The 12194-nt window shown below is 38.6% G+C and overlaps 1 protein-coding gene across 3 annotated transcripts in view; it reads left to right on the forward strand.

Moving 5' to 3' along the window:
* ADGRG2 (adhesion G protein-coupled receptor G2) overlaps window positions 1-12194 on the forward strand; it is a 225666-nt gene that overhangs the window by 100911 nt on the left and 112561 nt on the right. For 2 of the 3 annotated variants that reach the window (XM_077294652.1, XM_077294651.1), the window contains exons 4-5: window positions 1234-1260; window positions 8909-8956. In XM_077294652.1, the coding sequence (XP_077150767.1) occupies window positions 1234-1260; window positions 8909-8956 (75 nt within the window). The remainder of the gene's footprint in view (window positions 1-1233; window positions 1261-8908; window positions 8957-12194) is intronic. The other variant, XM_077294653.1, reaches the window with a different exon arrangement.

The raw sequence follows: 12194 nt of genomic DNA on the forward strand, positions 1-12194 counted from the left end.
GTAGCCTCATGTGCATATAAGTAGTTTGGGAGATGAAATTATGCTGTCAGATTCCCTTTAAAATTCAAGTCACAATGTATATAACTATAATCCTCAAAATAAAATTAGCATTTTATGAGCCCAGCTATGGTTAGATTTATAAAATGCTTATTTTCATATTAGGCAGGGAAACTTTCCCAAAAGATTATGCAGCAATTTTCTTATTTTCTCTCTTTTTTAACATGGATTCTCAAAGTATTAGAGATCTGTTTGCAGTTTCTATTCCGAAATCTGACATTCATTCTAATACACGTCGAACCACATATCTTTGCATACCATGGTTTGCAAGTTCTGTAGCTGGTAATAGGTACTTTGACATGTGACAGAAGAAATCATTTGGCTACAGGTATTTGCATGTTTTTTTTAAGCCTTTTTGACAACTTCTAAGCAAAATTCATGAAGCTTAAAGACCTACTTTTCATTGATTACCTATCCTTAGGCTAGGTCATCAATGTCTGATCATCCAGGGTCCGACACCTGGCACCCCTACTGATCAGCTGTTATCAGTGTCGACGGCCACCGGAAACACTTGTCCACCTTCTAACCCGCCGCAGGGTGCTACACATCTGCATCCTATTGATTTGAATAGGAGGCAGATGTGCAGTACCATGCCTCGTGCCACTACCAGAAGATGGCCAACTCACAAGGAAGTACTTTCAGTGAGCGACCGCCAACACCGATAACAGCTGATCGGTGAGGGTGCCGGGTGTCGGACCCCAGCCGATCAGAGATTGATGACCTATCCAACAGATAGGTCATCAATAAAAAAGTAGTAGACAACCTCTTTAAGGAGAATGTTGCAAAATTGCCTTTTGTTTTTTTTCTTTGGTTTTTTTTTTGTTATTCTTTTAGAGGTGAATTCTTTTGTAATTAATACATTTCATCTGGAAACTGTACTGCAATATAAAAATAAAATGAACCAAAAAAATCACTAAAAGATAAACAAAAACACTGAGTAGTTAAATTGCTTTCACAGAAATAAAATAAAGTATGTTTCATATAACAGTAAATAATGGCGTTCACCATTACATACAAAGCAGCTTCTCTTCTGCTGAGGATTGCACTGTGAGGAGCGACACAAGAAACTGCATTTTACCTTTTCGTAAAGCAAATGTGGCCCTCTTGAGGCAAACATGTTTTATGCTTGAAGTAAAGTTAATGTGTACTCATGGAGGGTTTCTCTTTATTTTTCAGCAAAAGACTCATCAGATCCAACACCCGGTAAGTTTTCTATATGGGGTAGATTTTCAGCACATAAATCTCTTACTTCTACTACATCTTGCTAACAGAATATAATCGGTCTGAGCATATTATGACTGCAACTTCTGCAGCACTCCCCGCCATATACTATATACCAGTGTTTACCAAACGTCAGGCCTCACAGACCATCAACAGACCAGGTTTTCAGGTCTTCTTTATTGCTGCACAGGTGAGAGAACCTGTGGCAATTTCTGGTGCCTTAATAACAATTCCATCCACAGTGAAATGCTAAGGAAATCCTGAAAACATGATCAGTTGGGGCCACTCTGAGGACTTGAGTCTGAGAAACTCTGCTTTAGAAAGTCACCTCTGTTCTAACATGGATAATTGTCAGGGATATTATATGCAAATAATCCCTATGTGTTGAATATACAGCAACAAGTGCTCACTTCCCCTACAGCACCACCATTGGTTAATTGAAGCTTTACACATTTTCCATCAATGATCTGTCAATGCAAGAGATGTTCTTTGTAGTCACTTTGGGCTAATAAGTTAAGGTCTCTCAACTCAAGGTCTTTAAAAAAGGAACAGGTAAAGCAGTTGACCCATCATGAATACTTCTTCATTAAGGCTGATCTGTCACCCAATTCCAGAATACAAACTACAAACATATAGTATTTTTGTGCCATACACTATGAACATTTAACAATAAGAATCGCTTCCCCACGTAACATTTAACTTTATTTGCAATGAAAATGTTGAATCGACTATTATTACTAAGTCTTTTAATAGAGCTAATCTTTGTAAAATTCAGCAATTTGCAGAGGAAAAATGGCGCTATCATAATGCAGCATTAAAAACTCTTTAACTTGCCAGTTCGTTTGTCATTTTCCCCTTTATGGCCTGTTCGCACAATGTTTTTGCATCAAGTTCAAAGATACTTTTTCTCGGTGAGGTTAGGGGGGGTTAAACTGGATGCAATTGGACACAAAAATTATGCAACCTTCGGTTTTCTATCCTGTGAAAGAACAGAAAAAGATCAAGACTAAATCTGTTTTTTATGCAATAGAAATCAATGCCAACGTGATACAATGCATACATTGTATGCATCGTGTATTGGAAATACATTTTTTTCTAATCTTTAAAGAAAAAAAGATCTTTTAGCTGGATGCAAAAACCTGGTGAGAACAAAGCATTGCCTGCTTCACTAAACTATTGGCTTTATGATCTTTGTCGTCTACAGCTGTAGATATACTGGTGAATGATGACCTAGCAATACTTTTTTTTAAATTTCCCTAAACCAGGGGTGGGAAGCCTTAGGCCGCTGGGCCATTTACGGCCCTCGATGACCTTTTATCAGACCCCTGGGCAGATTCTCAGGGACGGCATTCTTGGGCAGAGAGATGTATTTTGATTGCCACCAGCTCATTAATTTCTTCTTTCTCTGTTAGCACACATGCAGTGTTCACTACTGAACACTGAAGGGCATGCAATGAAAGATTATGTCCTGACACCAGTGCCAGAGTCAGGATGTACTTTATGGGTGGAGTTTGTACGGCCCCCGAAGGATGGTATAAATATCCAAATGGCCCTTGGTAGAAAAAAGATTCCCCACCTCTGCCCTAAACCCACACCTTATATACCTTAGTTTTAGGTATATTTATTCGATTGTGGGTTCCTTACACTGGTGAAATATGACCTGTGTGTAATGTAAGAGCATTGGGATAGTTATCAAATAACACCTTTGAGGGGTACATCAATTGTACTCAAGTGTTTCTTGAACAAATATGTCCACCATCAGCCTCCTTTGTGAACAATGGCCCTTTATTTCCTGCTCCTGACCTGGGAATAAACCAAGCTGCTAAGTACCATAAGCGTCCTAGAGGAAGCGTACAGTACATCATAAGGGGGGCAATGATAAATTCTGATTATAGTTAATAGATAATCCTGTGCTTATTTGACCATGTTTAAAAAATGTGTCATTAGGATTTGATGGCACTAACCTATATTCATAACAAATATTACACTTTTGTAACACTCTGATTATGTACTATGGGTGGACTGTTATTTTTTTTTTATATTTGAGGAGGAAACTCCATGAGCACAGTAGTTTAGGACCAGCTTCTATTAGTGCATGTGTGTACACGTTTTGGAGGACTATATGACCCATGCCAAAATTTTCATCAGTAGTGTATCTGTCTGTTAGTAAAGGTCGTTTGTAAATGAGCAAAATCCTAATCCATCCATCAGTTATCGGACCTGATTACATTCATTCACGGCATAAGAATCTTGAATCAACTGATCCTTCTCTGCAGACAAAGCGCCTGTTCTGTGTTGTGATTTTTGAGTGGGAAAAAATCAGTACAATCATTAAAGAAAAATCTTTTTGTGAATACATTGATTACATACCTAATGCTTAACTCCTCTCAGAACCTGAAGTATAAATATAAAAGACCCCTGCTTTAATTTATTATGAAATTCATAGGAATGTAGCAAAAGAGAATTTCTTTGCCTTGGGTCGGGAGACTTGCGACTAAATCTGTGCACTAGCGGTCAGTACTCTGACCAATCTGCATGAGCCCTTACTCTGCAAGGGTAAAGAGTGAATCTAGGATTATTTGACCTTGTGAAGAAGCTGTTTTATGGTGGACTTGCCACTTTCCATAAATATCTATTTTTTACTTGATGTAAATGCCACTGTTTTCCTGAATCTGGAGTTGTTTTCATTTTATTCCCAGGCCTTTCTATTTTTGAAATATGGCCTCCTCTTTCCTGTATGTAAATCTAGTCTTTTTAGCCAAGTAGGAGTAGTGGTCTTGTCTGTGGGCATCTCCATTAGGACCATGCCCAGTTGCATGAAAAGGCTAGATTTATACAAAAGGAATAGATGACAGTATCTCAGGAATGAGAGGAACAGGAACAAAAAAATAAACAACCTCAGATTAAGGAGAGCAGCGGCATTTACACAAGGTAAAAAAATAGATATTATCAGGAAGTGACAGGTACTCTTTAATTGGAGAAAATAGCATTATCATAAGCCTCGTACTCTCTGGTGTGAAGACTTTCCTTACCAAACAACATCCCATAGCTCATCTTTCTGGATATTTGGTAATGTAGTAAGAGATACTGGGATGTTCCGGATACAGTTTCACGTAAATGCTCAGATTTTGAAAGGAGTTATGCACAATGATTGTAATGATAGCAAGAATCTTTTTGGCTATTAATCTATTATCTATTGATAAATGGCTTCTCCTTTTGTGGACCCCTTGTTGTGTGTTGGTTTTGGAGTGTATTGTAAAACTGGATTCAAAGGTTAGACTGCGATATCTGCAATTCGTTGTAAAACTCCTGTTTGTCCTGGATACACATAGAAACGCTCATGAATGTTCTGTAGGATGGCACTACAGATTTCCATACTATGAATATGACATGTGCTTTTGTTTGTTTTTTTCCTGTTCCATCCCCATGAATTTTTGTACAGTTTTTTTCTTGTTGATTTTCATATGTCCAAAGTGGACAGTAAAATATAACAATATGAACCCTGAATTAAAACATATTAAATATAAGAAACGCAAGTCCAATGGGAGTTTTGCTTGCTAAGTGTATGAGCTTTCATTCTTAATTAGCATTAATGTACCACAATAACCCATTCATATTCAGGCTTAAAAGAAAAACGTTTGATGCATTTGCTTTGCTAAAATAATGCTAAATAATAACAAATGTATTCATTATAAAATACACGTAAATGCTATAATCATAATGAAACCAGAAGCAAGTTAGTACTATTCAGAAGTGAAACACAATATGACCGTCAGATAAATAAAGAAAAACATAGTGAATGTAAATTCAAAGGGAACCTGTCAACGTTTTTTTTCTCTTTTAATCTATGCCCATCACATTTAGCCTCATAAGAATTTGTTCCTGCAAGCCCCTTTATATCCTCAGACTTGCCCCTGCATTCCTCACAAAAAGTGTTTTATACATGTTCCGCGCTGCACGGTTTGGTCCTATGGGTGGTTCCAGATTGTAATCAGCGCTGCCCCGGTCCCTTCAAATGCCACCCCGATCCCTCCCAATGCTGCCTCTTCTAACTACATGTAAATGGATGGCGTCTTTCCGGTGTCAACGTGGTGCCTGTCTCGCGCCTGTGCAGTGAAATGTTGGCTGTTCAATAGGGCGCAGCTCTCCAATTCCACTGCGCAGGCATGAAACTTCAGGCACTACATGGTTAACGGATGACACTTCTTCTGAGGTATTCAGGGGCACGTCTGGGGATATAAAAGGGTTGCAGGAATCCCATTCTTATGATGTTATGGGTGTTGAGCATATACGGTAAGCGAAAAAACTGGCGACAGGTTCCCTTTAAATAAAGGACAACCATCCATATCCAAAATGTAGATGTTTAGGAATATAATAATACACTGCCATTGCCAAAATTTCACCATTTTGAGCTAGGCACGTTTTAGTGATTTTGGAAAGCATCCTGGAAAATGTAACTACCTGTCTTCTGCCTAAGGGTACCGTCTCACAGTGGCACTTTGGTCGCTACAACGGCACGATCCATGACGCTCCAGCGATATACTTACGATCTCCCTGTGTCTGACAAGCTACTGCGATCAGGGACCCCGCTGAGAATCGTACGTCGTAGCAGATCGTTTGAAACTTTCTTTCGTCGTCAAGTATCCCGCTGGGGCGGCATGATCGCATCGTGTAACAAAGGTGTGCACGATATTGTCATTGTCATGATGATATTGTCATCGCAAATACGTCATGAAATTATCGCTCCAGCGCCGTGCATTGCGAAGTGTGACCGCAGTCTACGACGCTGGAGCGATAATTGAGCGACGCTGGAGCGTCACGGATCGTGCCGTCGTAGCGACCAAAGTGCCACTGTGAGACGGTACCCTTAGGAGAGTGGCATTTCTATTAACAAATATGCTCAGAGCTTCTGTTTCTCTCAAACATAGCAAGACATACAGGGCTATACTTGCTATAAGAATAACAGAAGTCTCAACTATACCCTGAACCCCTTCATATGTCACGCCTGTCTAATGGTCACCATTTTAGCACATTTTATGACTGATCCATCATTCTTTCCATAAGTAGAAGTCATAACTCTAGTGTGAGCTTAGTATTAGTATAAAGGTAAAGTGCTTCAGTGCTATGTACCCACTGAAGATTGTCCCAATTTCTGGTTGAAAGCTTTTTTCTAGGCATGCATGCAAATTACATTTGGGCCAGTTTGGATAATAGATGATAACAATAAATTAAATGGAACTTGTCATCAGGTTTCCTCTATTACATCTGTAGCCACCCTGTGTGCAGCCTTGCAACCTATTCCTAACAAGCCTTGCATATCTCTCTGGCTGCGTTGCAAACCTAAAAAAAAAACTTTAAAGTTGTCCTACATTGTATTTAATGAGTAGGCTGAAGGGCATCTCTGGCCCATGCTCAGTTCCACTTCTCTACGTTATATCAGTGCCTCTCCATCTACGATTGACATGGAGGATGTCATCAAACAGCTGGCAAAATCTAAATTGAGCAAAGAGCCTGCACATGTGGAGACGTGACGCTTTGTTTTCTTTATAGATGAACTAGAAGATAACATCTATGTCAGTCATAGGTAGGTGCTGAGCATGGTCTGGAGATGCTCATCAGACATCTCATCCCTCATTAGAATACAGTGTAGGACTGCTATAAATCTGTTTTTTAATAACGTATGATAAATTGGAGCACTGTGCTCCAAAATACCGAGTGAGATGAGACACAGTCATATAAAATAATAGTATTATAAAGTTTATTGTTTGCTCATTCGAAAAAAAGGGAATAAATACAAAAATGGTGGCAAAATGGGTACACTTGGTGAAGATAAGGCAACACACCATCACAGATAGCTCACGTCACATTCTAAAAAAGCACAAGCATCAAAAAATTAAAAACATTCTACAATATATGGCATGGAGAGTATATAACCTACACAAAATACTGAGGAATTTCGTGTGGTCGGCTTCCTCGGCAGGCGAAACGCACGTTGGGGCTGCGGCAAACACAGTTTCTTCACCCTTTTCCCACATGGGTGAGCATTTTGCAATAGCACTGTCAATAGCACTTTATGGATATAATGAGTTTTGGTAACAACATTCCAGTATGGTTTTGCTGGAGGACCTTGATTTGATGGCCTTTCTGGATACATTGTCAGACTTCACAGTCTCACTTATCTCTGCATAGTTTCATTAACCTTATACACAAAAGGACCTTCTTACAACTTTTTTACCTCATTACTTAGCTCACATGTATTTGCTTGCGAGCTCCTCAGTATTTTGTGTAGCCATATATTGTGGGATGTTTGTAATTTTTCGATGCATGTGCATTTTTACAATGTGACATGACCTATCTGATGGTGTATGTTGCCTTCTCTTTACCAATTGTTCCTATTTTGTCACTATTTTGGTATTTATTCCCTTTTTGTGAGTGAGCAATCAATAAACCTTCTAATATTATTATTTATATGACTGTGTCTCATCTCGCTCAGTATTTTGGGGCACAGTGCTCCAATTTGTGCTCCAATTTTTTGTAGGAATCTAGCTAGTATCAAGGGCAATGCCACTCCTTCTTCTATTATTTTCCCCCTGGTTTGGATTTTGTATACATGTGTATCCAACATGTCAGTTTTTGTTAAATCTTTTTTATAATGTGTGTATCACTGCCAGAGTGATATACTCGGCTTGTCAAGAATAGAATTAAAGACTGCACAGCGGGGTGGCAAAGGCTGTTATAGAGAAAACTTGATGACCGTTTCTATATAACTCTTTCTATTATCTAAAGCATGCCAAGACAAATGTTTGAACGGGAATTCGGACAATATTCAGTGGGTACATATCAATGAAGTATTTGGTGATGAGCATTTTAGGCTGTGTTCACACTAGTGTTGTTTCTTCTATTTATGGAATGTATAGCGGATCTGTCGTGCAATATACTAAGATGGTGTCTAAGATGGTGTCCTGCAGACAGCAGTGTTTTATAAAGAGGTCCTGGGCATGATCGAGACTGAGTTAATGAGTTATTCTGATGGCAAGTATTGTGATGTATACCTTACTACTCTTGTAATCATCCATTTTTCAGATCATTCTTTCCACACCTGCTTAAACTTTTGGTCAATACTGTATATGAAATCATTCCTATAAAAATAGAATACAAAATTGCCTAAGTATGATGTTGTCATCTGACTGACCATCAGAATCTCTAAGCAAAGTCACCTTTGTAGTTTTATTCTAATAGACTAGCAGGTTTATTCCTATCAAATAATACTATAAAATCCGGATTAGAGTTGTCCTTGGATTTACAATATTTTTGTTGTGCCATTTTTTTCTCACACATAAAAGTAACAGTAAAAGTGTGGAGGCTTTAGAGCCGAACTTACTGTCACCTTTATCGGACAGTACATCCATAAATCACCCTGATATTATTCATGCTATTTCAATTTTTATGTTCAAAAAAGAAATATTACCAGCTAGAACATGTTTCCTTTATGTCAGGAAGGCAACAACCTGTGAATCTTGAGTTCTTAATCAGCTTTAATAATTATGCAATATAAATAAATACACAATCATAATAATAACACAATTAGTTATAATTATAATAATTTCCTTTTTATTCTTCTACGAAACAGGTCTGATCAACAATAACATTCACATGTTTCACAAAAGAGATCTTGGAGGTAAAATGAACCTGTGATGCTTCTCATGTTATACTAATTATAAATAATTTGATTTAATTATCTTAACGTCTCTTTTTTACCACTCATGTCATGTTGGATAGATTTCCCTCATGCATGTCTCAGCTTTATGACTTATTGCCTGTGAGGGTTGTGGAATATTGCACAATACTGTACTCCAAGTATAATCTGCATAAACCTGAGACTGAAGAGTGGTGAAAAAATTGACAAGGAAAGTCTGCCATAAATCACAAGCATATTATTGTAGATAAATATTCAGCTTAAATAGAAAGGCCTATGATACTTATTCTAGTGATGATCAGGCATCAGGGAACAAGTAACATAATAAATTTGTAATTCCATTGTCTCAAAATCCGACAAATGCTGAAATATATGGTGAAATATGTTAAGCAAACATAAAATGTATATGTCTGGCTTCTGCATTGGATACCATCCACTGTATCAATTTCCACCACATGGCGTGCCACCTTAGCTATGCTATTTGTATAGTGTGGCTATTCACATGCAACGTTAATGGATTATGCTACTTTATCAGCGTAGCAGCCACAGCCATTGGGATAACGGTTGCTACATCGGAAGTTTCCCATGTTAAAGACCTTACAGAGTTGTATTTAAAAGTTTACATACTCTGGCAGAATTTTTGGTTTCTTGGCCTTTTTTTTCAGAGAATATGAATGAGAACGCCAAAACTTTTTGTCCACTCATAGTTAGTGGATGGGTGAAGCTAATTATTGTCAAACTACTGTGTTTTCTCTTTTTAAATCATAATGACAACCCAAAACATCCAAATGACCCCGATCAAAAGTTCACATATCCCATTTCCTAATACCATATATTGTCCCCTCTAACATCAATGGAAGCTTGAAGTCTTTTGTGGTAGTTGTGGATGAGGTTCTTAATTTTCTCAGATGGTAAAGCTGCCCAGACTTCTTGGCAAAAAGTTTCCTGTTCCTGTAAATTCCTGGGCTTTCTAGCATGAACTGCGCGCTTGAGATCACCCCAGAGTGGCTCAATGATATTGAGGTCAGGAGACTAAGATGGCCACTCCAGAACCCAAGATATATACATGTAGTCTGTCAGTGGCTACAGGCGCCTCAAGTCAGTAACATATCAAAAATATAATCCATCTTCTCCTGTATTAGAAAAATAAATTTGATGACACTAAGAGGGAGATTTACTAAAATAAGTGTGCCGCAACTCCATTTCAATTTGCACCCAAAAATGACATACATACTTTTCACCATTTTATGTATTTTAGACATTTTTTTGTGGGATAGACCTATCACTCCAGGGCAGCGAGTCTGCAAGGCTGCATTCTGTGAAGGTGGCTCTTATGTTTATGATCCCTAGGAACGCTGAAATTATGAGTTTTATAAATTTCCCGCCATACCTCTATTGAGTCATGGAGGTATGTTTTCTCCCCCTAACTCAACCGCCTCGCAGCCTTCCATCATCCCGCTCTGTCCTCCGTGTGCTGCCTCTTCTCTTTCTCGTGACGTCACCGGCGCCTGCGCTCTGCAATCAGTTCTCGGGCATGCGCTGTGCGTGCTGCCCGTGAACTTACATCAGATGATGTAAGGATATCGCGCCTGCATGTAGCGGAGGCCCCAGATCATGCCCCACAGTGTGTTATGATGTATTCACACTGCGGGGCTGGGAATCTGGTGCCTGTGCAGTGGAGCGGGGCACTGTGCTCCATTGAAGATAGTGCCGATGTCTCGTGAGATTTGTGAAGTCTTGTGAGACTTCGGCACTTCTATCGAGGAGCACGGTAATCCAAGCAGAGTAAAATGCTTGTTCATCAGTGAAATAATCCTTTGGTTTGCCCAATAGATCATTGTTCTCGGCAGCACATTGCCATGTTTAAACAGGACCTGTGCGCTGAGGACAATGTTTTGTGCGCATAGGCTACCAATCTATTACTGATTGTTCAGTGCGCATCTGAAGCACGGCCTGCCTGTGTAAACAGGCTATTACTTACTGAATGTGATCATTTAACACCATCCATCACCTGCTGTAAATGCACCGTGAGTCAGATGATAATTTTTGGCCTCATTACAGAACAGTTTAGTTCATATCTAGCGCACTGTGCAATTTTTCTTACATCATATTCAATTTTGTATTCAATAGTTGTTTTTGTATTTATGCAGATAACTTTATTTAACCCTGTACCAACATCCGCTATAAATGTAGAGCGCAGCGGGAAAAGCTTTCCCACAAATCACCGTACTTGTAAGGCGCAATGATTTTGCTCGCTTTCCAACAAAATCATCAGTAGGTATCAGCTGTAAATCATAACTGACAACCAGCTGTGATGTCTGCAATCATTGCTAGCATGGAACGTAGCTGTTTAACCATCTTAGATGCCAATGTCAATAGCAATAGCATCAATAAAATACACAGGGGTGGGACTTTCTTTTTATCCACACTTGCGATCTCACGGTGCAGATGGTTGCCATGATGACCCCATGCCAATGTCCCTGTAGTTACCCAGCTACCATAACCAGGGTCTATCATGCCTCTAGTCAGTGTAAGGACTCATGCAGACGTCCGTGCAAATAGGTCGGAGTGCGGACTGCTAGAACGGACTCTACTGACCGACGGCTCTACTGACTCAAACGTGACAGCCTCATGGGATATAGGTGCATTTGCGATCCAAGATCTGACTGATTTGCACAGAAATCTGCATGAGCCCTAAGAATGACCAGTCTAATAACCTGCAATTCATAAGTATTGCAGAGTATAAGATCAAGCAATCATACAATCAAAAGTTGAATAAAAAAAAGTCTAGCAAAATTTGTAAAAAGATGAAAAAATAAAAAAATAAAGTGCATACAAACAATAAAATATGTTCCATGTCTAAAAAGCTGTATTTCTGTAATAAAATTTAAATAAATAAGCATAAAAATTACTATGTATTGTCGCAACCAATACGTTGAACACCATTTTAAAAAAAAAATTGACCCCAAAAATGTAACTTTTTCATCATAATGACACATAAAAATTGGAATAAAAAGTGAAAATCATATAAAAAATGTTTTATATTACTGAAAACCTCACCTCGTCCTGCAAAAAGGAGCCCCCATACAGCTTTGTTGGCAAAAAAAAATTATAGCTATTAGTATATTGTGATACAAAAAACAAATTACGTAAAAAAAAATAGTTTTTAGTATGCGCAAAAATGACAAAACAAAAAAAAAAGACAACTATATAAATGTGG

This window comes from Ranitomeya variabilis, chromosome 3, assembly GCF_051348905.1.
Source record: "Ranitomeya variabilis isolate aRanVar5 chromosome 3, aRanVar5.hap1, whole genome shotgun sequence".
NCBI classification, from domain to species: Eukaryota; Metazoa; Chordata; class Amphibia; order Anura; family Dendrobatidae; genus Ranitomeya; species Ranitomeya variabilis.